At 40.3% G+C, this 26,108-nt stretch overlaps 1 protein-coding gene across 1 annotated transcript in view; it reads left to right on the top strand.

Annotated features, from left to right (window-relative positions):
* Positions 1 to 18,250, top strand: part of RTKN2 (rhotekin 2) — a 34,464-nt gene extending 16,214 nt beyond the window's left edge. Inside the window, 11 exon segments of the mRNA XM_032116250.1 lie at positions 1,307 to 1,413; positions 2,432 to 2,563; positions 9,175 to 9,344; positions 11,281 to 11,334; positions 11,336 to 11,382; positions 13,351 to 13,392; positions 13,395 to 13,630; positions 13,633 to 13,666; positions 13,669 to 13,766; positions 13,768 to 13,815; positions 13,817 to 18,250. Of these exon segments, the coding sequence (XP_031972141.1) occupies positions 1,307 to 1,413; positions 2,432 to 2,563; positions 9,175 to 9,344; positions 11,281 to 11,334; positions 11,336 to 11,382; positions 13,351 to 13,392; positions 13,395 to 13,630; positions 13,633 to 13,666; positions 13,669 to 13,766; positions 13,768 to 13,815; positions 13,817 to 13,906 (1,058 nt within the window). The 3' untranslated portion in view covers positions 13,907 to 18,250.
* The last annotated feature ends 7,858 nt before the right edge of the window (positions 18,251 to 26,108 follow it).

The raw sequence follows: 26,108 nt of genomic DNA, 5'->3' as shown, positions 1-26,108 counted from the left end.
TCAAGTCCAGATGAAAAATGTAATTCTTTTGGGAGTTTCTTCTGTCGTTTGCATATCCGTCTTATGTGAGTTGTAGTTATATACAAATTATTTCCCCTTCCTCACAGCCAAGGAAGGGTATCAGAACGAAGAACAGCTTGTTCCTCTGTAGTCAGAAGAAAAATTGCTTCAGTTTGGTGAGGTTTGTTCAAGGCCCAGATTTAACACAGGACTTAAGTGTGTGTGCTTGTAGTCTGTGCTGGCTGCTGTCCTTCAGCTCTGGGGCAGCACCAGTTGGGAGCAATTCAACACCATGGGGGACTGATTATACTGCAACGGATGGTGGTGTTTTCACTTTTTGGTACTCTGTCCATTATTTTCTGCAAGGACAGTCCCTCCCATAAGCCATGCTCCAACTGTTAACCTAAGGCGTGGGACTTTCACTGTTGCTTCTGGGAACTTAAATCATTTACTGGGGTAAACTTGACCTCAAAGGGAATTTCCTTCTTTACGTTTCAGTAATTCTGAATAAGTACAGATTTGAAGATTTATGGGGCATTTATTTCTTGAAGTGTTGGATGAATAATTCTGAGCACCTTTGATATTTATAAGCCTTTCTTTATTAGTACTTTATATTCTTCTTGAAGTTCCTTTTTCTGACATTATTTACATAATTTTGTCAGGTGAGAAAGGGCATATCTGGATATTTTGGTTCATCACAAGCACTTCTAAACCATGACCAAAGACAGAGTCACATTAATGGAATGTTGCATTACCTACTTTTAATTACAGAAGAGAGAGCCTATAGCATAGCAGAGCTGAGTGATTCCAACTCATTAGAAACTCCTTGGAACCCTAAATGCTCTTCTAGTGCTGAAGGCAGAAGTAGATACAGATTCCAAGCCTTATTAAAACAATCTGAGCAAAGTGCTCATGTACAAATATAGCTGTGTGCCACAATGGGATGGGCTCAGGGATCATACTAGATGAGAGCGTCAGTGTACTTACCTTTCAAAGTGTTTTTAGCTCTGAAATGAGCTGTATTTTATGTAAAAAACAAATCTTTTTTGCAGACAATATTGCCATTTTTACTTGAAATTATTTTGGAATTTACTATTTTTTTCCAATTAAAAAACACTTCCTGAAGACTAAAATTAGTTTTAGTCTAGTCCTACAGGATTAAATCTCTTTTCTTAAAGTATGAAAATATGCTTATTTTCACTCACGATCTTAATGTCAAAACAGATGTAGAAAGCTAAACTATAAGTTTAGGGCAATTGATCAGAACTGAGTGTTTGTCTGCCTTTTGCCTTTTTCTTTCCCCCAGAGGAATCCTCTTTTTGGCTGCCCCTGTATGGAAACATGTGTTGCCGTTTAGTTGTCCAGCCCTCCTGCATGGCCAGGGATATGATGGCAGGATTTCTAAACCAGCAGGTAAGAAGACCTTGTTTGTGTTTGCATCCTGGGCTGTTAATAGCTGTCACTAAGAGTCAATTGTTAAAACCTTTGCTTTTGCCTGAAGTGGTTTATTGAGAACTGGTGTTTTTTCCTGTTCTACTTAGAGCAAGGGGGAAACTCTCTCATGGCTGCATTCACAAATGGTGCCTTCAGTGGCTGAGCATGGAGAAATCAATGTTTCTTTGGCATGAATGATGTAGGTTGTTAGTAAAGATCAAGTACAACTCTTGTTTCAGAGTTGGTTTGCACTGGTAGTTGACGGCATCAGTCCTAATAATCCTGTGGCTCTCATCCTTGTACATAGCCCTTGTTGTGCTGGCACAAGAGTTCATATCACAGCATGGTGAATCAGGCTGGTGAACCGAGCCATATTTAAACTCATCCCTTCAGAAATTATTCATCTGAACTCACTTTACTTCTCTATTTTGGTTCGTTGCACAACTAGGCATATGAGAAGGTGATAGTAGAGCACCAGAGGGTCTGGGTCATTTGTCAGGAGTGCTGAATTACAGGCTTTAAAACTGGTTGTGAAACTGTTATGTTTTTATGAAAGCTGTTCAGAAAATTCGTTTGAGAAAGTGGAATTCTAGACAAATGTCTTTGCTTGACATTTGTTGAATGTACTGTGTATTCCCAAAGTGTAATACTCTTTTTATTTCTATTATTGTGCAATTGCTGTAGCTAATAAAGGTGCTTTCTTTTTTACAGTAGACACCAGATCTAGATTTCGTTCTGTGTGAACCAGCAGATTCTGTACTGTTAGTGTCACATGGCAATAAATCTGCAAAAACTGTAAAACACCAGAAGACATTTGAAGTACTGCTAATGTTTCAGAAATCAGTGACTGAAATGTTCTGTAACAAAAAGTCTTTGTTGTAGGAATGGATTTGGCGTGTATAAGTTTTGATCACTCAGGGCTGATACGTGTACACCTTATTAATATGGTTTTGTTTTAGGTTTATGTTTGGCAGTTTCTGACTATTCTTCCCTTTAGCAAATGGTAGGAGGTCTAATGAGCTGGAGGAGGCTGTATTGTGTACTGAGAGGTGGCAAACTCTTTTGTTATTACTCACCAGAAGAAATTGAGGCTAAACTGGAGCCAGCATTGACAGTTTCCATCAACAAGGTAAAATTGGTTGTATGGGGATTTTTTTCTTTTGGTTGTTGGGGTTTTTTTAATTTATTGGATTATTTTGGGAACATTTTTTTTTGTTTAAGAAATATGTGCAGTCATTTGGGCTCTAAGCTGCTGGTACGCAGAGTGCCTTACAGGTGAAATGAGGGTGGGATGTGCTTCTGTGAAATTTGCAGTCCCCCAGCAGAAACGTAACATTCCTTAGCTGTGGATGTAAATTCCTTCTGTTGCATTAGACTGGTTAGCATAGAGGCAAAAAGGAGGGTGTTTTTCTATAGAAAAACTAATAACTTTTTATATGATAGTTCTGTAAGACAGCCCGTGGGAATGTATTGCTTACAGTCCCCTAGTAATGTTCTGGTAGACTTCTGTCCTCAGCAAGGTGGAATTCCAACAAAAGCTTTTTTGTTGTTATGTGTTATTTAGCCACAGTCTTAATTAGAAGGAGAGCTGGAAAATTTTTCAAAATATTTCTGTGCCTTAAAATAAGCTGCTTTTCTTAATGCTGGTTTTGTCCAGGGCACAATAACTTTGGAAGCTCTGTTCTCTAGGATGACATTATTGCTGTTTTTCATGCCCTGATTGAAAAGCCTGGGCTTAAAACATAAATTTAAAATGTTGCTTACTATTTGGCCAAAGAAACAGTAATCAATCTGAAGTAATCTGAACGTTATCGGAAAGACCTTCTAGAATGGCAAGCATTAGAGAGAACAGATGCTCTCAAAAACTGGTTTTGGTGCAGGCATCAAGGGTTAATATCCCATAAGGATGGGCAGAGGAATTGAATGTTATTTGCAATCACATAGCTGAGTTCATCTTACATAAGTAAATAGACACATTTGGAAGCTGTGTTAAGCACAGGTCGCTGTGGATTCCGCTGCTGTGCTGCCGTGAGCGCTCGGTGCCAGCACTAATTCCGAGAGAAGCGTTCCTGGGCCCGGCTGCTTGTTCAGCTGCTGCTGTGCTGTGCCAGGGCAGGCACGGGGGCAGCTGACGGAGCGATTGCACAGGGCAACTCATGGGGGTTAAAGTCACTTCGTCTGGGGCAGGAGGACGCTGGGCTTCAACTGTGCTTCCCTTTAATCCGTTCTCTTACCCAGCTCATTACATGGCTGCACAAATGCTTGTGTGGTACAAGCACGGGGCTCAGCTATGACTGGGAACGTGAGGGGGCATGGGGTGACAAAGAACTGCTTCTTACAGCAGCAGTATCAGCTTTTGGTGGCTTGAGTGTTCTTGGGAGAGATGCATTCTCCTTCAGAGTGAGACTGATGTAGAACCCAAACATTTAAATGGGTCATAACAATGTGACCTGTTTGTGTTAGATGTTTTTTAATTGCTAAGATTGAAATTGATTCCTTAAATAAAAGTACCTTTTTTCCTAGTGCTATTTTTTCTCCCAACTGTTCATACATTTACATTAAATAATATTTATACTGTGATATATATTTAAGTAGGTTTACTTGCTTACCTCTTCAGTCACTTTCAATTTCACTAGTCAGCCTCTGCCATAATTCTGTTTTCCAGCTGTTCGCAGTATCAGTTAAGAAATTGTAAACTTTAGTAAATTATAGAATGACTAAATCATTCTAAAACGTGACAGGAATATTTTTTAAAGTTATCTATCAAGCTGCCTCATATCTTTCCTTAGAGTTTTCTGGTTTAGTCTAAATTCCAATTCTGCTTTTCCTTTTAAAATAACCATATTGTTCTAAGATATTTTGCTCCTCCAAGTAACCAATGCACTTAGAACCTGAAATCCAGTTTGATAAGCCTTTGGTGAGAGACTGTCCTTATGTTTGCAGGGTATCCTTAAAGCTAACATGTAGAAGGTACATGATTTATGTATCTTACACCATTTTACGAAAATGTCAGACTGTGGGAGAATGACTGTGAATCCTTCTTCAATTTAAATTAAAACTAGAAAAAAAAGAAAATGCAATTGAAAACATATTTGGATACTTTACTACTTAAACAGTTTCTCTTGAAACTAACTTAATGCCTGCGGATATTTTTTGATTCCTTTGTTATGAAATTTCTCTTACAGATTAAATGAAAGCAGACTAATCATATGGGCTTGTCTGCTACATGTTGTTATAGAAACAGCAATTTCGAAGTGAAAGTTGAGATCGAACATCAACTCTAGACATTCTAACTAAAATCTCTTCGAGTTGTATATGTGGCATTTTCATTTGTAATGTGAAGCTGATCCTTTATATGTAATTTAAAGATACTTTCTGAGAAGTAATGAAATCATCTGAATTTATGAGAAATTCTCTGGAAAATGTTCACACCGATAGCCGTATTTCCCATTCCCTTTGAATTGAGACTTGAAGAAGCCATTAAGACCAGCAAAGTCATTACTTCAACTTTAGATGACTTCGCTGCTACTGCTGTTGAGCAAGAATGGTTCTGCAGTTCCTATTATGCAAGTGCTACTGTTATTGTTCCAGCTAAATTGTGACTGTAATGTATTATATTGCACAACTAAGTAGGAAAAGAGAAATGATATTTTCTGTAGCAAAGAAAATTTACTGGATCCAATTTGAAGAAATATTCTTTATGGGCCAGTTCCTGAATTTTTTTTCAAGTTTTCTTTAGTTGGAAATAAAAAATAAAGGCCTAGCCTACACCTGATAGCTTAGCAAATTGGTGCATGTGCCAGCAGTTCATGCTAGTTGTTCAGTGTTTGGAATTCATAATCTATTATGTTTGGTTCATAGATTATAAAGTTTTTTTGTGCCATGGGTGCTGAAACTTCAGAATTCTGGGATGTTGCTGTAGTCCCGCGCAATTTTTTCCCATGCAGTCTTTGTCCTGGGACCCTGCAGTCAGCAAGCCCAGGGACTCTCTCTGTGCTTTTGCTGGATTGCTGAGGGAGCAGGGTGAGGAGCAAGTTTTGCAGCCACAGGCTCAGGGCTCATGGAACACTGCTGAGCAGGGCAGCAGGAGCAGAGGGACAAAATCAATCTGGAATTACCTTTAATGACAGTCCTTGTTGTGGGCAGGGTGTTCTGGCTAGGTCAGGGAGCGGACTTTGTTGGAAAAGTGGCGATGGTTGCAGCAGCACAAATTCAAGGGAACCATGCATATTCTAGGGAACCAGGGAATTCCTCCTTGGGCTGGAGCAGAGGATATGGATACGAAGTTCTTGACCATGTGAGCTTTTAGGGAGCCAGCAACATGAGCAATATTCACTGTAATTGTTGGGGAACTCCAGCATGGAGGAATGAGATCAGCCCTGAAAATATCCGTATTCCCTGTAGTAAGGACTTTGTCCCACTGGTTGGCTTAGAAAAGCCTTCCTACCTGTGAAAATATATTGGAAAAGCATAGACTAGTTAAGGGCCTCCAAATGTCTGGTATCTCATATCCAGAGAGTTTAGTCCTGCAGTTGCTTGAAAGAGGTTGTGGATGCAGGCAGGGGAAGCAGATAGAACACCCAGATCCTTGTAGCACACATACTCAAATTGAGCAGTTTGAAAGCTGCTTTATTGGCCCCCTGAAGCTTCACAAAAGGCTGGCTGGTCATATATTGCTATCATCTTCTCCACATTTTCAACTGCTGCATTTCTCCCAAGATCAATGGCACAGATATCCTAATATTTCTTGTCCATGTCATACTCACACATTGTACTGACCAGCCAGTGGCCATGAGGATGTCACATAAGTACAAGCTCACAAAACAAGGAAGGGACAAAATATCAGCTAATAGACTGGATTTGGTCTTCTGCATTAATGTGCTTGAAAGCCATAATTTCAAATTGAACCATAATTCCCTGCTTGCCTAAAACAAACGTCATGGAAATTATTAAACATTACAGTAGAAACCAACACATGAACAGGTTATACTTGTTTCCAATGTTGTACTGTTTTTTCTTGGTTTTTTTTTTTTTTGTACTAAAAACATGAAGGGAGTTTGTTATATTTGATTTGTTTAATCTTAAAATAGATACACAGAACTGGGTCTCTAGGTTATTCAATATTTTTCTTAAGAACTGTAATTTGTTTTGATGTCTTAAAATCGTCTTTATAACCAGTGCTTCTTAGTGTGTCAGGACTGGCTTAGCAGGAAAATGTTGTACCTCAGCAATAAAAAAAGTTCTCTCTCTCTATCTCTGTGTCTTCTTAGCTTAAAATTTGAGCTTTCTAGAGAGGTGCTATCAGGCAAAGAGATTTTATTTGTGGGGAGAAATATAGAATAAGGTTGTACCATGTATTTTTCCCTTTTAGTCTTTCCCTGTCTTCAAAGAAATAATCTTTTGCGTAAAGAATATAAAACTGGCTTCAGCTTCCTCGTAAGAGTCACTTGAGTTCAAGATTCAGCTGTTTTCCTGTTGCCATCCACCGATTGTTCTGGTCTTTACAATTGCTATAGCAGAGTTGGTTCAGGTTTTTTAGAAGACTGGGAAAGATATTATTACAACATGGTAAAATAAAGCACTTTTTGTGGGTTTTTTTTTGGGGGGGGGTTGGTTTTTCTGTTGGTTTTTGTTTGGTTTTAATAGGTTTTTGTTGGTTTGGGTTTTGTTTTTATTAAGTGGAACTGGGCATGTCGTGTAATTCACCCAAGCTTGGTAAATTCATCAGCCCATTGCTGTAATGGCATCTTGTATGACTCCTGAAATATTCAAGCATCAGATATAGATTGTTGCTTGAGGATTTATCTCCTTTGAATAATACCACAGTTGTGGGATAAAACCTGCAGCAAACATCATTAAATAAACTTGTGTGTACGGTATGCTTGAAGTTCTTACCTGTCAAATGTTAATCTACTTGATTTCATTTTTTTGCTGGTATCTATGGTTACCTGAGTTAATGGGATATAGAGCACTTATGGATGAATTACTTCATCTCCTATTTTTAGACAGAAGAATTTAAATGAGCATATCCATCAGATATGCTACAAGCAGCTGTTGGTATTTCAAATGGTTACTTCAGTTATGCATTTAAAATCTGGGGAATGGTCTGTAGAATAATTTTTGTTTTTCTGAGTATCAGAACTAGGCTTATCCCCATGGGATCCCATGCGTAAACTTAATTTCTGTAGTTGTATGTTTAATGCCTTTAGCAGATGCTTGACATTTGGTTGAGTTGTGTAAAAGGGACCTGGTTGTTCTGTCCCCACTGTATTTTGAGGAATGCCCTGAGGCCACCTTTGTGGTCAGATTCACCGTCCATCCAGACAGGAGATGTTCGAACACAGCCCTGGCTGTGATTGTTAGCTTCCTTCAAATCCTGGGCACTGCCCATGCCAGGAATATCCTTGTGTATTCCTGCACAAGGCAGGGGGGCACTGCACGGTCTTGCTGCATGTTTGGTGTCCTCATGTCCTGCCAGGGCTCTGGGGCTAGCCAGCTGTAGGGGGCCAGCTGGCACCTGGGCACCAAAACTCATTACTGTGCTCTCCTGGGCATGCCAGAAACCTCTCAGGAGCAGTGTTGTAATGGGCTGCTGCTTGTTCAGTCAGGTCGAGTTGCATGTGCAAAGATACTCCCAGGGCTTCTGCCTTACTTCTGTAAATAAAGTGATGTTAATTGTTTTAATTTGCTCATCATGTTGTGGTGAGCAGCAGTGTTGGCCCAGTTGTGTTCTGGAATTCTTTTAGTTGTATTTTAGCCAGACTTAAAACTTTTAGCATTTTACACACACACAAAAATAATTGTTAGGGATAAGTGTTTTTGGTTTTTTTTTTTGTAATTGTAGTAATGCCATAACAAAGAAAGTAAATACTCTGAAAATACCACTGGATCTAGTCTAGAGCAATTGAACTATGTCCCTGAACACAAGGAGAAACCTTGGCTCCAACAGTGCTGCTGTGTAATCTGAGAGCTTTTCTAACTCTAGCTGAAGAGATTTTATAGACTTGTTACACTTCTTGGATATATATACACATTTAATTATTTCTACGTAGCTCTCCCTAATTAAGGTAAAACTAAAATATCTATTTTTAAATGGCAAATAGGGTGGTTTTTTTCTCTTAGAGCAAAATCTTGTGTTCTAGTAGAACTGTATGGGGTACTGCTCCAAATGCCCCTTTAAAGGTGGCCTAGGTAAGTTTCTTTTTAATTTTCCTGTCACTATTGTATTAGCCCTGAATGTCCTGATTCGCTAAGATGAAAACAAAATGGATACAAGTTTACAATGCGGTGGGTAAACAATGGCCCACAGAAGCACAGTAGGAGGTGTAAATAGTAGCTGTAATAACGTGGTTGTCCATCTGAATTTTGGAGAAAAGGAACTGCTTGCTGTTATTGTAGATTATTCCCTAAACTGCTGTGGAGAAGAGTGAGCAGTGTGAGATTAGCTGGTGAAGGTAGAGGGAGGGGTAACACAGAATTACAGTACATTCTGTAATTCAGGACTGAACTGCAGTAATTGTGTTCTATTCCCTTATTTTTTGTGTTTTATGTCATTTTAATAGTTTTATGAGAAAAAAAATTTATAATCAGTTCCTGACATTAGTTCATCTTTTTTTTTTTTAATTGGGTATTAATCTGGAGTAGACAAAAAGCCAAATTCTACCTTCCTTGCACTGTCATTGGCCGTAAGTTGATGCCAGTGTGAAGCAGTAACTCATCACCATAGTTTATTGTTCCTAGGAAACCAGGATTCGAGCTGTGGATAAGGACTCCAAGAGAAGAACTAATAACTTCTCTGTTATCAACCCTGTGTCTGGAGAGGCTGTGACGCAACGTTTTGCTACTGACAGTAGGGATGAACTTCATAAGTGGATGGAGGCTTTCTGGCAGCACTTTTATGATCTGAGTAAGTAAGCAGGCAGTGCTGGCAGTGTGCCCTCCGACTGGGGCGTTATGTAACATCAAAGGGATCTTTGAGCAATTTGAATTGGAATTGCCTCATACGCCTTTGTTTGCAACAACGAAAAGAAAATGTTCTCTGGGATAATATTGGGTGGTGGTCTAAGCCGTTGGAAGGCAAATATTTGACTAAACCAGAGTCCATGTGTTCAGTCTGTGTTTTTGCAGGAAACCAGAGGCAGAATATATCCATCAATCTCAAAAAAACTTCTTCTCTTAGCAGTGTTCTAGATAATGTTTTTAAAGACTGCTAAATTCTCGCTGTCTCTTCCTCCTCCCCACTGTAGTGGGAAGAGTCCACCTCTGCCTGGGCATCCTACCAGTGGTGTGTTGGTTTGATGAGATCCTGCAAGTATGAAACCTTAGTATAGAAACCTTAGTGACAAGTGGTGAGGATGCTGGAATCATGTGAGGCCCTGGCTAGGATGTGGATTCGGCCAGCTCTTGCAAGTAATCATAAGTAAACATGGAGTTTCCTTGCCCAGCAGTTATATGGATGAATTAAATTACAATTTGTTATAACAGGGATTGCTTGATTCTGTTGTAGTTCAAATGTTTTGGTAGCCCTCTTCACATGGGAATATGCTCACCCAGCCACACTCCATCCAGTCAAGCAAATACACACTGCTTACCTGGGCCTGGTAAAAGCTGTACCTCAGCCTTTGTAACAGGTGATAAAGTGTTACCCTGATCCTTTGGCAAACCTCTGGAGCAACACTGATCTTACATGGCAGAGGGAACTCATTTATTGTGTGAAACATTGTTGAAGTAGTATATTGTGTTCCTTGTTTATCACCAAATACTTATTATAAAAACTGCATAGAATAATTTGCCTGTGTGTTTTTTTCTCTGCTTCCTGCTTGACTCACAGGTTTACTGAGGGTAGAGACTGTCAGTTTTTATGCTGCTATTGACAAGGTAGATTTACTTCCTGATAGGCATTGTTATCAGGTCAGAAAACGAACCAGGGTCAATTAATGAAATATCAGTCTTTAGTCAGAGACAACACCAATAAGATAATTGAATTGAGGTTGTGGAAACTCGGTATCGTAGTTGTATTTCCAGTCATTTCTAGCTCTGACTTACAGTGAGAAAAGGCACTATCAATTAAAGAAACACACCAAGCAAAAACTAGGGCATCCTCTTTAAATTATCTGTAGAGTGGGGTAAAAGAACTACTTCTTATTCATTATAGATAGAATACTACCCACGGATTTTTTGAGACATTTTCCTTAGATTCTGAAAAAAATGGGTCACTTGGCATTTAAATGCCTTTTTTCTTCCCTGGTTCTAAAATTCTCTTAAAATTAATGTGCTCAGAAAACTTGGAATGATTGGTATGAACAAAGTAATTTTACTGTGTCGTGTTTTCCTTAAGGTCAAAATCTATTAATAGTAAAAGAGGTTTCTTTGTCTGCTAAGGGATAAAAGGCAAGTTATCCTCTATTAAAAACAGACTGTTCCTTTGCCATAACATTGTAACATAGCTGTATAGCATCCGGCTTGCAGGATATTGGAGTTTGTCCCTGGTTACTTCATGAAGCTTCCCGAACCTTAAATTTTTTTCTGTTTTTTTCCCCCCCCCCTTGGATTTATACTGTTTGGGGATTTGAAGGCAAATTATGATCTTTACCCATCATAGTGTAACAGTAATGCTGGGGTGCTTAAATTACAGGTAGGATCTTATGACCTTTGTGCTAAGAGAGTGGGTACAGAGGTGAAAATACAAATGCATCCTGAGCATTCAAGCTAAACAAAAGTAAATGCTTACTGTTTAGCATTACTTTGGAGGTAGTTTCCTAACACAAACTAATAACTTCCATTTTTTTTTTCCAGGCTGAAGTTTTTTAAGTTCCAGTCATTGTTCTCTTTTCTCTCTCAGGCCAGTGGGAAACATTGTTGTGAGGAACTTATGAAAATTGAGATTATGTCACCACGGAACCACCTTGTTCTTGACAAAGGAAGCGAACTCCGTCTACCATGATATGAGTAAGTGGGATTTGCCTTTTCAAGTTGCAGAGTAACAGAAACAACATTGGTCTGAATTCAGATGGCTTCTGGTGTTGGTGTTGAAACACTTAGTTTTCAAGGACAATTCAGACAGTGAAAGAGCAACATAATTGCATACCAAGGAGTTAATATTAAGTCTGAATTTGTAATAGTGCAAATAATTAATACATTTTTATACCTTGAGCTAAAAATCTGCAGTCTGCCCTGAACACACTCAAAACGCTGTCACTAGAGATAAACACTCATAGTAAGAGTACTATAAAGCTCAGAAAATGTAAAGGTAAAATAGTCCGGCTTGGAAAACCAGTTGCATGAAATTAATCTGCTGTTCTTAAAGCTATTTTAGGGCTTACCTAGCATAACTCACCTAATTGTTTAGTCTTCGGTAATGATGTTGAAAAATACACTCGGAAAATCTAGCTAGAGTGTATCTGGGACTTGTATTTCTGCAGAGAAAAATGGTATGCAGCAGGATTTTTTTAATAGTTTTGTTACTGAAATAATATTTACAGACTAGAAAAATAGGTCACTTGTTTTACTGGATCCAATGCAGTATTGACTGAGAAACACTGTACAACTCTAAATGCCTGACTGCTTGCTGGTTGGGATGGAGCTGTGATGATGCTCAAAATGCCATGTGGGGTCACTGAGTTACCGTGCATCAGAGCACTGAACAGTCAAGTTTTATCTAAGCTGTGAATGCAGAGCAGAAATGCAGTAAATGAACCACACAGAAGCTTTACAAAGGTAACATGTAGCATCGTTCCACTGATACACATGTACCTCAGTGGAGGGGCAGAACACAAACTTCATTTCACTCTTAATACACCATTTTTTCCCAAGCTTATTTATAGTATTTGTAGTACCCTGTACTCAGCACTGGTGAGGCACCTCAAATCCTGTGTTTAGTTCTGGGCCCCTCACTACAAGAAAGACACTGAGAGGCTGGGGTGTGTCCAGAGAAGGGCAATGAGCTGGGGAAAGGGTCTGGAGCACAAGTGTGGTGGGGAGTGACTGAGGGAGCTGGGGGTGGTTTAGCCTGGAGAAAAAGGAGGCTCAAGGGGGGACCCTTTTGGCTCTCTGCAGCTCCCTGGAAGGAGGGCGTAGCCAGGGGGATTCAGTTCCTTTTCTCAAGTAACAGGTGACAGGACAGGGGAAACGACCTCAAGTTGCCCCGGGGGAGGTTTAGATTGGACATTAGGAAAAATTTCTTCACAGAAGGGATTGTCAAGCAGTGGCACAGGCTGCCCAGGGCAGTGGTGGGGGCACCACTCTGGAGTGTTCAAAGACGTGCAGATGTGGTGCTTAGGGACATGGGTTAGTGGTGGACTGGGCAGTGCTGGGTTAACAGTTGGACATGATAATCTTTAAAGGTCTCTTCCAACCTAAACTGTTTCTGTGATTCTATTTAAAATCAGATTCTGCTGCTGTTGAGGCTGGTACTACTGCAGTATACAGGGAAAGCTCAGTAGAAGAATAAGAAACGGAGCAAGGCAGTCTTAAAGCACATAGAGAAAAATGATAATGTGAAGATGTCCCGTTTTTACTACAGGCTGGCAGCACAAGGAATATTTAGTCACAGACTTTCATGGGCCTCCCGTGAAACGAAATTTTCAAAGCACTATACAACAAAATGTGTTTAATATCTAATACATACATGTTTCCCAGTAGTACATTATTGTTTGCTTTACTTGGAAAGAAATATCAGTGCCTACCCTGCTGCCTCAATGCCAGCTGTCACAAAACAGTTCCCTCCTGTCACCTCAGTTCTCCCTTGGACAGCATATGTAATATTTCCATTTCATCCACTAATACTCTTACTAGTTCAGACTTGGTGAGACATAGCTAATGCAGTTTTGTATTCTGAGCAGCATAACAAAATAGATAGAAGTAAAAATCATTGGTGGTGTTTTAATCTGGGTTAATTGCTGTCCCTTAAAATTACAGGCATTGATTCTCCAGTGAAGCATGAGGGCTTAGCTGATATCATACAAGGAAAATTGAAGAGAGTCATGGTGAGTTCCTTCTTGGCCAGCAAGAAGAGTCTGCATCTGCCCTATGGGCTTCACTCTTTGATGGATCTCATGAGATGACTGTTCAGAAAAACACGCATCTGGACCCAAAAAGAGATGCTACAAGTCCTAATGACAGCAGAGGAAAGAAAAGAAGAGCTCCACCTCCACCCTCTGATAAGTCACCATACAGTGCAAAAGCGCAGGTGAACACATGAAGCAACTGGGCAAGGAAAACTGGGGGAAGCCTGACCCACATCTGCCAGTAGCTCTTCCTTTGAGTCAGTGTTAGCTACAAAAATGCAGCAGCTGCAGACCCCCATTGCTGCTCCTCGCAAAATTGGTCCTTGTAGAAAAAAGTGGTTTAGCTGGCCCGGGGAATCCCATTTCTCTAGTCAGCCAAGACCAAGTCTGAAACCAAACCGGTACCAACCCCTAGGCAGAAAGGCATCACAGAAATACTAGACCCCAGGTCCTGGTTGCATCCGTAAGCATCACATTAGCTTAGAGGAGTCCTTGGAATTTTCTCAGCCTTCTCCTAATACTCTTCAGTAAAAGTAGATTTCAGCATATATCTCAAGTGTTTCCTGTAAGCCAGGGCATTACTGCTAGCTGGCAGTCTCAGCTGTACTCATTAGTGCTCACTAATAATAATCTAAATATTGCACTAGAATGGGGTGGGGGGGGTTTCTCTCTGTCTGGAGTAACGGTGCTATTTTTGAAAAAAATAGTTCGGTACTTTCCTCTTGAAAAAACCACAGTGTTCAGGTTAACCTCAGCTGTCCCACAGCAGAATGTAACCAGTGCCTTCTACCAGTCTTCAGCTTAGCCCATCCACAGCTCCTCAGACTACTTAAGTGGGAATTCACGCATATTCAGCACAGATCTTGCAAAGCTGATTTTCTTGGGCTCCATGCTTGGCTTCACCTAAAATATCCCTCTCTCTCCCTCACTGTTTAGGAAACACTGCTTATATGGTAATCAAGTATGAAAAGCTTTTGTGCTGTTCTGAATGGCTCTGTAACTCCATATGAAGTTCTTGAGGCAGTTCTATCAATTAGCATAGGGATTTCCCAAGCTCCTGCTGGTTCATGTGGCTGTCTAAATGGATCAGGGTTATCTGTCTTTGAGCAAGGATATGATCCATCACTGCTGCTTATTTTGGGGTTAAGACAAGTGTTTAAAAGCAGTGCCAGGTATGAGCACGGTGCTCATATTATGGTTGTTTTTCCTGACAAACGTGGCTCTGTAACACAGCTCGTCCTTTGTGGAGCCTCTCAAACTGTTTCTGGTAGGGAGTTGGTTTGTAAACAGGCAGTGTTACTGGTAAACAAACAGGGTTTTTCACCACTTGTTCTTTCTGCAATAGCAGAGAATAAGCACTTCAGGTGAAGATACTGAACCTTGATATTCTTCCATCAGACTGTTCACCAGTTCCATAAGAAGCATGGGTTCTTAAGGTTCCTGTGGCACCTGCAAAACATCTACTGCATAAGGAAAAGCTGCATTCTCCTGGATCCACTGCTTAAATTACCCCACCATTTCCTTGGTTCATGCATTATCTCAGATGCTGGAACTTATCCAAGGGCAAAGGTCTGCTTGCAGTTCTTCCTCTGGAGCCTTGGTGCTCAGACTGGTGTTAAGAGGGTCATATCAGCAACTGTATAAATAGTTCATTTTTTGTTGGTTTTTTTTTTTTTTCCCCCAAAGTGTGGATGGCTCTGGGAGCTTTAAACATTTCTCCAGAAGATACTGTGGGCATGGTTGGCTGGTTGGTTTATTTATCTAAATTTTTGTCTTCAGCTAAGCTCTTGGCTGCACAGCTATAAAGGTATCTGCTGAATTCCCTCAGTAGTTCGTTGGCTATTTGGGATGGGGTTGAGAGGCAGGTTTCATTTACAAATCCTTTTGCAGGATTAGAGCCCTTTGTTCTAGAATGTCCTTGTTCATTCTTCGTTTAATCACATTCCATTTTCCCTCTGAAACAACCATAATCATTCTTACAATAAATCATGCTGTTACTTAAGTGGATGGTTTGTGAATGGTTTATAAATAGGAACAGAAAAACTGAAGAATAACTACATGATTATGTAAATCAGACAGTCGACTAAGTGGACTGTACAACTCTGAACAAGAAATGGAAAAAATAAATGGGGGGGAGAAAAACATATTTTCCAAAATGCAGCTGCAGTTTATTTAGCTTTAAATCTAGCTTAAATGTTGCTGTGCTTGGAAAGAAAAAAACCACCTTTTTCCTTGGTAACCCCCTTTCATTTAGTGAAATATATATTTAAAAATAAATCTCATAAATATATAAGGCAAGAAGGCAACCATAATGAGGAATTATTTTTAAATTCAACAGGCCATTGATTTCAACAAGCAGTTTCTCTATTAATTCAGTGGCTTTGTTTGAACTGAACATACATATTTTAGCAAGGCATTTAATATTAATTTGAAGTCTTCAAGTGATGAGAATTCACTCATACCTCCTGTTGCAATACTTAATTACCCCAGGTACATTTTTCATTTGATTTTCTATTTGCATTTCTAGCTCCACCTTAAGTTATTTTGGTCTTTTTATGCATTTGATTGCTTATATTGATCTCTGTAGTATCAGCTTTTCTAATTGCTTGTGTGTAGTTATAAATCATGATTATGTCCCTTTTAACCTTTTCTCTGATGAGATGTACTGAATTCCTTAACTTTCCTATGGCAGTGAATGTTATCCAAGGCTAATTAATCTTCACGTTCTTCTCTGTATTTCTCATGTATAGAAATATTTGTAAGGGTGACATCTGAATTAGATGCCATATGTCAATAGTGATCCATCAGGACTGTACAGAGACATAATGTGATCCTCTTACTCTGATGAATATCTCCCTCCCTCTCCTCTCAAAAATTGCATTGTCCTTTTTTTTTGTGGAGGCATTGCCTTGCATGCTGACTTTTATGGGCCAAGTCGTCTTCAGAGTCTTTCTCAAGAATGCGGTACATCATTCTCTTATTATCCTACCTTATATTTTCTTGGAATACACGTTGTATTTACCAGCGTTAAAATACTGCTCATGAACTGATCCAGATTGCTCTGTATAAGTGAACTGTCCTCATTCTTTACTACTCCAGCAGTCTGCATGGTCTTTGCAAATTTATTGCAAGTGATTTTTACAGTTTATTCCAGATCATTGATTTTTAAAATTGAATGCAAGGCAAGGTTTGTAGAGAGCAGTGATAAGTTTTTATTACATCATGACATTGGGTAGGGGGTGGGGGAAAAGCAAACAGACAGGCCATTGAGTTTCTGCCCCTTTTATACCAGAGCCTTTAAAACATTGAGTAAGATGGAAAATAGCTCTATTTCTTGCCTGAATTCCCTATTAATATTGTATTTTGAAATTATTATGATTTTTAAAGAAAATTACATGCTCATCTTGTTTTCAGAAGGTTACTCAGGGATCTTCTGGATAACACCTCAGTGCAGGTGTCTTTGCAAGCCGAGCTTAGTATATAGAAGAGTAAAATGCAACCTGTTGTTCAAGACCTATTCTCCATGAAACTGTGTTGATATTTTATATCTATCCCTTAAATTAGACTCATGTGGGCAGTTCATGATATTGCTGTGACCACGTCTAAGCAAACAAGGCCATTAATTAGTCTGTTAATCTGCTTCAGAACTATATCATCCCTATTACGAAGCAAGAGTTGACTTCAGGTTTTAGTATTTATTGTTACTTTTTCTTTTTTTTCCCGTTTTTGTATTGCCATTATTGCCTTTGCATCTTCTGTTAAGCAAGTTGATTTAACCAGTAAAACCTGCAGGCTACCAGGAAAACACTGAACTCAGCTATACAATAAAGTCAGTGCCCCTCGAGGAGCTGCTGCTCCCAGGCAGGAGAAGAGAATGTGACGTTCACTGTCTTAACGGCTCTGTTCGATCATGAGGATGCTTTAATTGCAGGACTCAAAATATCAGTGATCAAACTCAAAAGTTCATTAGGCAGTCTCCTGCTGGGATGAGGCTTGGAGGACAACAGAAGGCCTGTGGCTTCTCTCAGCCCTTGTGTCCCGTTCCCTCGTGTTCACATTTGTGTAGGCAAGTTGGAATGCTACTGCCAGGCAGGGAAGTCCATGGAGAAACGCTGCTCCCAGGATGAATGGCTCAAATGATCCAGTGTAGCACAGGGAGGACGCTGGTGGCACCTCTTGAGCTACACATGGGATTAGGGACTTTTCTGAGATACACATCAGGCCTGCTCTGAAAACTGTTCCTGCTTGTTCTCTGCTGGGGTGATTAATGCCGCTTAAAACCAGAATTAAGTGATCGGATGCCATCTTGATGTGGGGAAGAGCAAGGAGTTAGCCTGAACTCTCCTTTTAGGAAGTACAACTTGAAAGTAATTGCTAGTTCAAACCTGAATATAAGTTTCACAGAACATGAACAACTTTTGAAATATTGACTGAACAAAGACTTAATTTATTAGCTTTTTATAGTTACCTAATATCTTCAGCTGTTTACTTGGTCCTGGAATGGTAGATGGTACCTTCTGTTGGTTTAAAGGCATTACCTTCAAATGTTTACATTTTTACTAGTATTGTGATTTTTTTTTCCCATTGGTAATAATATTAATAGTTATTTTATGGTGGCTTGTACGTATTTGGAAATACTGTCAGAGTATTCAGAGTTGATTTGTAATTAATGCAGACTGCCTTAATAGAAAAATGGAGATTTGGACACTAATGTATTGTGAAATGTTAGAATAGAAATCTTTTTTTGCTGCTAGCATATTGTATTTCTGTTAAGATATGCAAGTGAAATTAAAAAGCTTTCTAGAATAAAAGGGTTTGGTGTAATTTTCTTCACCCTGGAAGCTTTACTCCAGTGCATAAACCATGGCTGATGGCTGCCTGTAAATTCAGTGAGCTCAGGGGCAGCTACTTTTCCCTTGGGCCTGCCATGAATGTACCCCTGTGGGCTCATACTGACAACAGCAGACAGTATCAGCCCAGTTTTCTGATCTGGATGAAGGGAGGAAAAGCCATTTAACTGCTTTCAAGTTAAATCAGTGCTATCTGCATCCAGTGAATCCAGTGGACTCCATCCTGTTTGAGTAGGTAAGTTAGAAATGTTATCTGGGATGCATCTTTTCTCCACAATGTGCCAAAACAAAACATCCTGGTTTAGGTTTCATCTTCCTTCTCTCATAGTGTTGCAGGAAAACAAGCCATGAAGCAGATTTACATCTTGCTCTCTGCTTTGTAAGGTGGCTTCATAAATGAGCCACTGACATCCATTAATTAATTAATTAATTAATCCATCCATTAATTGTTTTTCCTTTCACAGGCAGCCTTGTGCTGAAGGGGAACTCCTATCCTCCTCACCACCTAGAGCTGGGTCTGGCACTGCTAATTTAGAGCTAACTGAGCTGCTCAAGTAGAGTGTTCTTTTGGCCCAGTTATGAAATTACTGTAATAAATGCAAAGGGAATTGCTAGACATCTTAATTTTGGAATAAGAGTCCATGAAAAAGCAAAGTGGGACTGACAATTGCAAGGCAAGACACAGTGCAGCTGAGTGATTTAATGAAAATCATGCTGCAGCTAAAGCTGCTGCAGTTTGCTTTAAGGGATCATGGGAATGTAAGATACTATGATCTCTTCATATAACCATTAGCAAATGGTTAAACTGTAATTGTTCCATATATGTATTATAAACTCAAAAAAACCCAGTTTGTGAGACATCAAAATAAATTGGTTTTTATGAGGAAAGAACAATCTTTCAAGATTTTTGTATCAAGATAGCTTTCTAAAGGGTTTTTTATGTACCTCCCCAAAGGGAGAAAAATTATAAATAGTGAAGTATCTTTTATTCTGTTACAGTGTTTCTTCACATTTCTATAAACTTCTTGCAAAATAGTTAGAAAATGATATTATTTGTAATATACATTGTTTGACCTGAAGGGGTTTTTTGGCTCTTGTCCAGTGTTAGGTGGTGATGCAGGAGTACTTACAGAAAGAAGTTGTTTCATACACAACCTCTTCCCAAGCCCTTAGTAATTACAGGCTTTTTTATATGCGGAGGTGGCAAGCCTTTTAGTCTGTCAAAGTTTCACTTTGTGTCTCTGTCTGGACATGAATTCAGAGTGGCAGTTAAAAGTAAAAAATTGTATTCTTTAATTTACTTAAATTTTGGCATCACTGCTGTCTTGTAGCACTTGCAGCTTGATAATATGCCACAAGAGTTTTTCTTCCAAGCTTTAAAATTTGTGTATTTTCTTTTGCTAAGAAGGAAAGGGTCAGCAAGTGTTCATCACATTCCTTCCTTTGACTATAAAAGTGGTTCCAAAATACGAATATCTTTGATTAAGTAAGTTTTTTCACCCTAAAGGAAAGAAGGTCCCAGTCTTTTCCATCTTTGTTTGGATTATATTTTCCATTTTCTATTTAGTGTCTATTTCAAAATCCCACATGTATTTCACAGTATCTTTCTTGAGCTGGGTGCCCAGAGCTGAACACGCACTACTCGCTTGAGGGACTCTTGATTTACAAGAACAGAATATGTTCATTAGTATTGCCTCCATTTTACCTGCTCGTTCTGCATTAGCAAAAACCAAATAAAAATGTTTCCATCACTCTGTGGCCAGAATGGGGTGTACTTTAAAAAAGACGTTAACTTAAGCACACCATAACAGCACTAAGATCTTCTCTTGCCTAACATCTCACAAATTTCTCAATAGCAGGAAAAATTGTTATAACTGCATGGCTGGCAAGAGCGAGCTGCTTTGTCCTCACAGCATTTGTTTTTCAGGTGGCAACAGCAGCTTTACTTCCTTTGGTTTTGAGTGGTCATTACTCTTCAGTCCATCATGTCTGTATGCAAGGGTTGAGGGCTTTTGAAAATAAACTGAGAGCAGTTTAACTGACCTTCCCACGATGTGCATGGATCAGCTGGAGTGTCAGTTGCCAAAGCACTGAGCTGACAGATTCTTAGCCTGTGTATTTGGCTTGTAGGAAAATCAAGGGCCTGTGGCAACTTTGCCGTTCTTTCTTCAGAATCCAGGCCTAGTGACTGGATGTAGAGGATGAGAACACTCTTCTCATTGCTGTAGCTTTCTCACAGAGCATGGACCACCTGACATGGGGCAGACCAGCCCTTCAAGCACGGAAGAAACTTTGCTCAAAATTAGTAGAGTCTCAAATTTTATTAACTAAATGGAAAGCCCTTTATTAAAGACAAATCCTAATAATAGTATTCCACACATGGCTCCAGGTCAAATTGGATTTATTATACCATGCCTTTAATATGTCAGGATTTTTCTATTATTTTAATAAGAGTTCAAATGTGTGTCTAATAATACATCACATTTTACTCATGACCTCATTAGAAAGTTTCTTAAATATTTGCTTGATCATTATCCTAAAGAAGGAGAAAGGTCTGCTGTCTTGGGAACACCTCAGGTTTAACCCAGCTCGTGCAATAGCCACTTGAGCCTACAGCCTGATGTACAGTTTTCCATTCATTCATTTAAAATAATTGTATAGTTCCTTGGCAAGTAAAGTAAGTGATTTCCAAGCATTAATGTGTAACCTGCTATTTACATTTTTCGTAAGGATAAACCAGAACATGTAAGTCTTCAGCTACTCTACAGCTTACTAGAATGATTAATACAAACATCAGCAGCAGTTTATTTGCTTTTTTCTACATTTCCTTTGGCGGGGCAAATTCTGTCAACCATACCTGAAAAAAAAAAAGGAAAAAAAAAAAGCCAAAACAGGAAAAGGAAAAGACAGAGCCAACTATTTAGTTAGGCTCCATCTGTCTCATGTTGAAGCATTAAGGAGAGCCAAGGGCTTGCTGCAGAAACAATTACTTGAGTCAGGGTACATACAAGTGTATAAATTCAGTTTGGGCTCTCACTGATATTAAACAAGAGTCAAGGGAGACACAGCTTCTCTGCCCCTCACTTTTAAATGTGAACCGTTGTGACAGAAGTTTCCATCACACTTTTTGAGGCATTAGTCCTTAGGGGTGCTGGGTTTGGCAAAAGAGTGCAATGTTCATGACTGCCTTCAATACCACTATCTCTACAGACCTTCTGAGCTTGGGGCATGCAGGAAAGTGAAAAGAATTCTATTTTCTGTTTCTAGTGAGATGATGCTAGCAAACTGTCAGCAGCTTTTAATGTAAGAACAGGGCAGTTTTGAAAAGCTGACTATGTTACTAGTGGGATGTGACCAAAAGCCCAATCAGGATGTTTTCTGAGAAGCCACCTGACATTATCACTGCCCTTCAGCTTACTGGGCAACTTTTTCAGCTTTTTATAGTGACATAATATTCAGAGAAGATATTGTTTAATCCTCATACACCACTTTTGAAGCCTTTTACTACAGAGAGTTTTGAACCTTTAAGCTCTCCCTCCCTTTCCAGTGTCACTGTAGGAATTAATCTTATCTGGCAAAACATATTTCATCTCAGCTGACTTGCAAAGCACACAAGATTACAGCAGCTGAAAGATGGAAGCATGGCTTGGGTTTGGCCAGTGTGTTGCAGGCTGTGACTTGTACATGGAGCAGAGTTTGGGACTGTCTCTTGTGAGACACTCTGGTCCTCCTCACGCTTGAAAGAGCAGCAGTCACAGACAAAGGAGTGGAGAGATCAGAAACCCCTTTTCAGCTGATGTCTTCAGTGCCTGCATCAAGCTTTAGCAGTGATCCCACTATTTTCTACAATGCTCTAGTTCCAATGAAGCACCAATTTGTACACTCAAGATACAAACTCTCCTGATGCCCTCCTGGACATGTGTCAGGGAGTGAAAGGCACTGGCACTGCTGCCTTTCCCCAGCACCAAGGTGCACCAAGACAATTTTGCCCAGCCAGGTCCAGAGCCGAGATCCCCACACACCTTGTTCTGCTTTTTATCCCACTCCAATGCAATCACAGCAGCTCCCATTGGGAGAAAGTTCTAAAGTGCTTTATAATCATTAAGCCTCATAGTACCCTTCAAGTTAATTATTTGTATGGCAGGAGAAGTCATCCATGGAGGTTACACATAGGAAATATCCATATGTCAGCCTTTATAGAGCTGATTGTGCTCAGGATTTTGGCCCTTTTTAGCAGCATCCTGATCCTGTAATCAAATTATATGTGTAAGTTCTGGTTCTGATAAACTAAACTTAAAAGAGCAAACAAGCAAATGAGCTTTACCACAGCCTCCTCCTCCACTGAGTGCAGTGTTTCATGGAGCGCTCCCTGGAGCAGGGCTGCAGCTTACCAAGCTTGAGTCCCTCCTGGCACTCCCATTCATGCATTCTGTCAAACAACATCTTCTTTGATTTTTTGTCAAGATCTTGACTGAGATCTTCAAAGCAATTAATTCAGTGCTCCATGATTGCAGCTGCTGAATAATTGTTTGTTAGAGTGTTTTCTTTCCCAGGCAAAGATGTAAAATAGTTGCTCCCCTCAATAAACAAGTTGTCAAATGTGATTAGTTAATGGACCTGTAATCATGCGATAGCATAAAGGTAAGGATATGGTAAGTGTGATGTAAAAATGCATATTTAAATTAAAGCTATAGGGGAACATTTTTCCCATTGGAACTCTCCCTATCGATGCTGAAATAGACAATTTACCATTCATAATGATTAACAGTAAATCATTAACTGAAGAAAACAAGAGATTGTCATCAAGCATTTCAAATTAAAGATGCATTGATAGTTTGAGTTACTTCTATGTCTGGCCAGGAGACCAGGTTAGTGCCCAGGTCCCCATGCCTGAGCTAGCCTTCTCATATAAACTGACATGCAGAAGTAAAAGCCTGTTAAGGTCAATAATGTACTGGCCAATATTAAGCTCCCAGAGCCTGAAATGTGATCCTATGTTCCTATTCACCAGCCCTGTAATTTGCCGTACTATTCCTGGTCAGACACATGTTAGGAGGCAGAAATGGAGCACCCAGGCTCGTTGGTTTGTGGGGAAGAGGCAATGTAATTTTTTGGCAAGTGAATGCTAAATTCCAATCTAAATGCAGTTACAGAGAATGTGTACTATAGCTCAAAAATCTAATTAGCTCATTTTGATCTCTAAATAATAAATTTATCTTTCTGCCAGCCCTTTAGAAGAAATCTGAGACAATCCTGCAGTGGAATCTGTGGAAAGCAGAAGCCCTGTGCAAAATAATCTTGCAAGGCTGGGGGTTTTTCCTTCCCCCCTCCCTTGGGAAATGTACATTCAGTGGTATCATTTCCTAAAAGAGTTTTCCTTGACACAAAAAGCAAATACTTTTATTTTTGTTTTCATTAAAAGCTGTATCTCTTACAGAAATTTAATTCTCCATTTGGGAATTTTAAGCAGTAATAAAATAATAATAGTTGTTGGTTACCACACGCTTATTTCAGACTATTCCAGGCAGCTGCCTTCTGCTTTCTGTGAAATCTCTTAGCATTAGGCTCCAATATAAAATGAAATTACTCTGAACTGTCTGCCAAATTTGACTATTCTTTTAAAATCAAGTAGCTGTTACTTACATTATGTAATAGCAACAGGGGTAATTTAATTACTAAGTCATGTATGAAAAATAAGACTTCAGCCTGCAACCTTCAGGTAATTAACCACCTAACTACTATTGAAAAGATTATCAGGGTACATAATTCTGAGGCAATGGACCCGTGAAGGCCACTGCACTGGTGATGGGCTGCATGATCAGAGGCTGTGGGAGTCACTGCTGCTTGTAGCCCAAACCTGCTGGTTTTCTGTTTGCTTTTTGGAGGGCATGGGAGTCAAAGTTTTCGTGAGTTCAGTGTTGAGCATCTCCTCTGGTGTGTGCCAGGATGAGCTCTCTGCACATTCCCAGTCCTCCCATCCCTGTGGCAACACGTACCTGAAGGCAGCAATTCCAGAGGGGGCTGACACTCTCCTGACCCCTGGGATCCTTGCCCCAGGGCTGGCTGTGGTCCAGAGGCTCTCTTGCAGTCTTGCTCCCACCCTTGGGGATGCCCTGTCACCATAAGGGATAATGGGTTTCTGCAGGACTCCAGCTTCATGCTCCTTTCTCAATGGTTTTCACAAGCTGAGCATTTGACCAGGACTACAGGCTACCACATATGTGCTAGTAAAGCAGGTTCATAAATAAAACTAAGAAAACTGATCTTTGCCAGCTCCAGATTCTAACACTGAGGCAGCTGCCTTTAAAAAAAGTAATAGAATATGATTTGTATTAACATGTTGGCTGTTCAGTCCAGCAGGTCACACTTTGGAGGCTTCTCTCCTCCAAGACTATTCTGTAATGGAAGTTGATCCCCATGAATAAGGTGATTTTAGACACAACCCCACAAGTTGCCTGTTTAAAGCAAAACCTGCCGTGCTTCAGTATTGGCACAGCTGCAACTTTACCCCATGGTTTTGCTCCAGCATCCCTCCAAGCCCATCTCCTTTGTGGGTTACTTCAGGGCCTGTCCCACTCTTCTTTCCCTTGGATGGCTCCTAGTGTCACAGTGAGCTCCCCTGATTCCCTATGCCTCCCCCCCCCCACCTCTGCTTTTCCTGCTATAGTAATTAAGGACAGTGGTTTCCTAAGAGAGTGTTTTAAGGTACTCAACCTTCTAGAAGTGATCAAGGTAGCCAGACAGTAGATCATATACACAAAACCATGGCTGATTGCAGGACTGCAGCAGCCGGAGCATGACATAGACGGCCAAATGTCACGAAGCTCACGATAGTATCCCCCAACCCAATGAGGCAGGGGTTAGGACCAGGTTATTCCAGATAGCTGCACAGCTCACAAGGAGCATCCAAGCTTTCTTGGAAGGCTACATGCTGCGTTGAGTGGATGCATCCTTCCTTTGCCCACACATTGCTTGAGAGCCATCCTCATCCTTGTTAGTATGCAGCTGGTGCGGTTCACTGGCTCTGCCAAGCAGAGCTTTTTAATTCTCCTTCACTGGAGAGAGGAACTTCAGAACAAGAGAATGATTAATGGAGGGAGAAAAGAAAAAGCAAACAAAATTTAAAAAAGGATAATAAAAGCCCTTAATGAAAGTGAAACGATCAAGATTTATGAGAATTCTATGAATTCCTCGCGCTCGTTCAAAGCAGGATTGCATAAGCCGCAGCACACCTCACTCGGCACATCCTTTAATGAGAATGGCCGCGTTTAAGCTTTCATTTACACCGCCCCCATGGCCGCAGGCTCCAGGCGAGGCCTGTTCACACACGTACGAAGAACACAGAAAGCCCGGCCTGTGTAACTCAGGACCAGCTGGAGGGGTTTTGGCTGCGAGAGGTGGGTCCTGCCTGCAGCACAGCTTGGAGGGGCCGTGAAGGGCAACAGCGCCCGGCACAGGGACAGCCAGGGAGTGGGGCCACATACCAGGGCGCTACAGTGAAATCCGGTTTTCCACAACTCCAGGAGCACAGTATTGGATGAATCCAAGTTTTCCTGGGAAGGCTGACTCTGATCAGATTTCTCACTGTGGCTGGAGACAGGTGGGGTGGGGCCTGTGCTCCTAGAGAGGTGAGCACAAGCCAAACAGCATTGAGGGTGCCTCCAAGCTGCCTGAAATTAGAAATCATTGGAAGACCTTAGCAAGTCTTTTTCTCTGGACAGAGTCCAGCAGAGAAGTGCCTGGATCAGCTGTGAGATATTTGTCATTTGCAATGAATTGTCTCCATACTAAATACTGGATGTGAATAATATCCTTTCAC

This window comes from Corvus moneduloides, chromosome 8 (genome assembly GCF_009650955.1).
Source record: "Corvus moneduloides isolate bCorMon1 chromosome 8, bCorMon1.pri, whole genome shotgun sequence".
Taxonomy (NCBI): Eukaryota; Metazoa; Chordata; class Aves; order Passeriformes; family Corvidae; genus Corvus; species Corvus moneduloides.
This window is presented reverse-complemented; position numbering and strand designations above follow the sequence as displayed.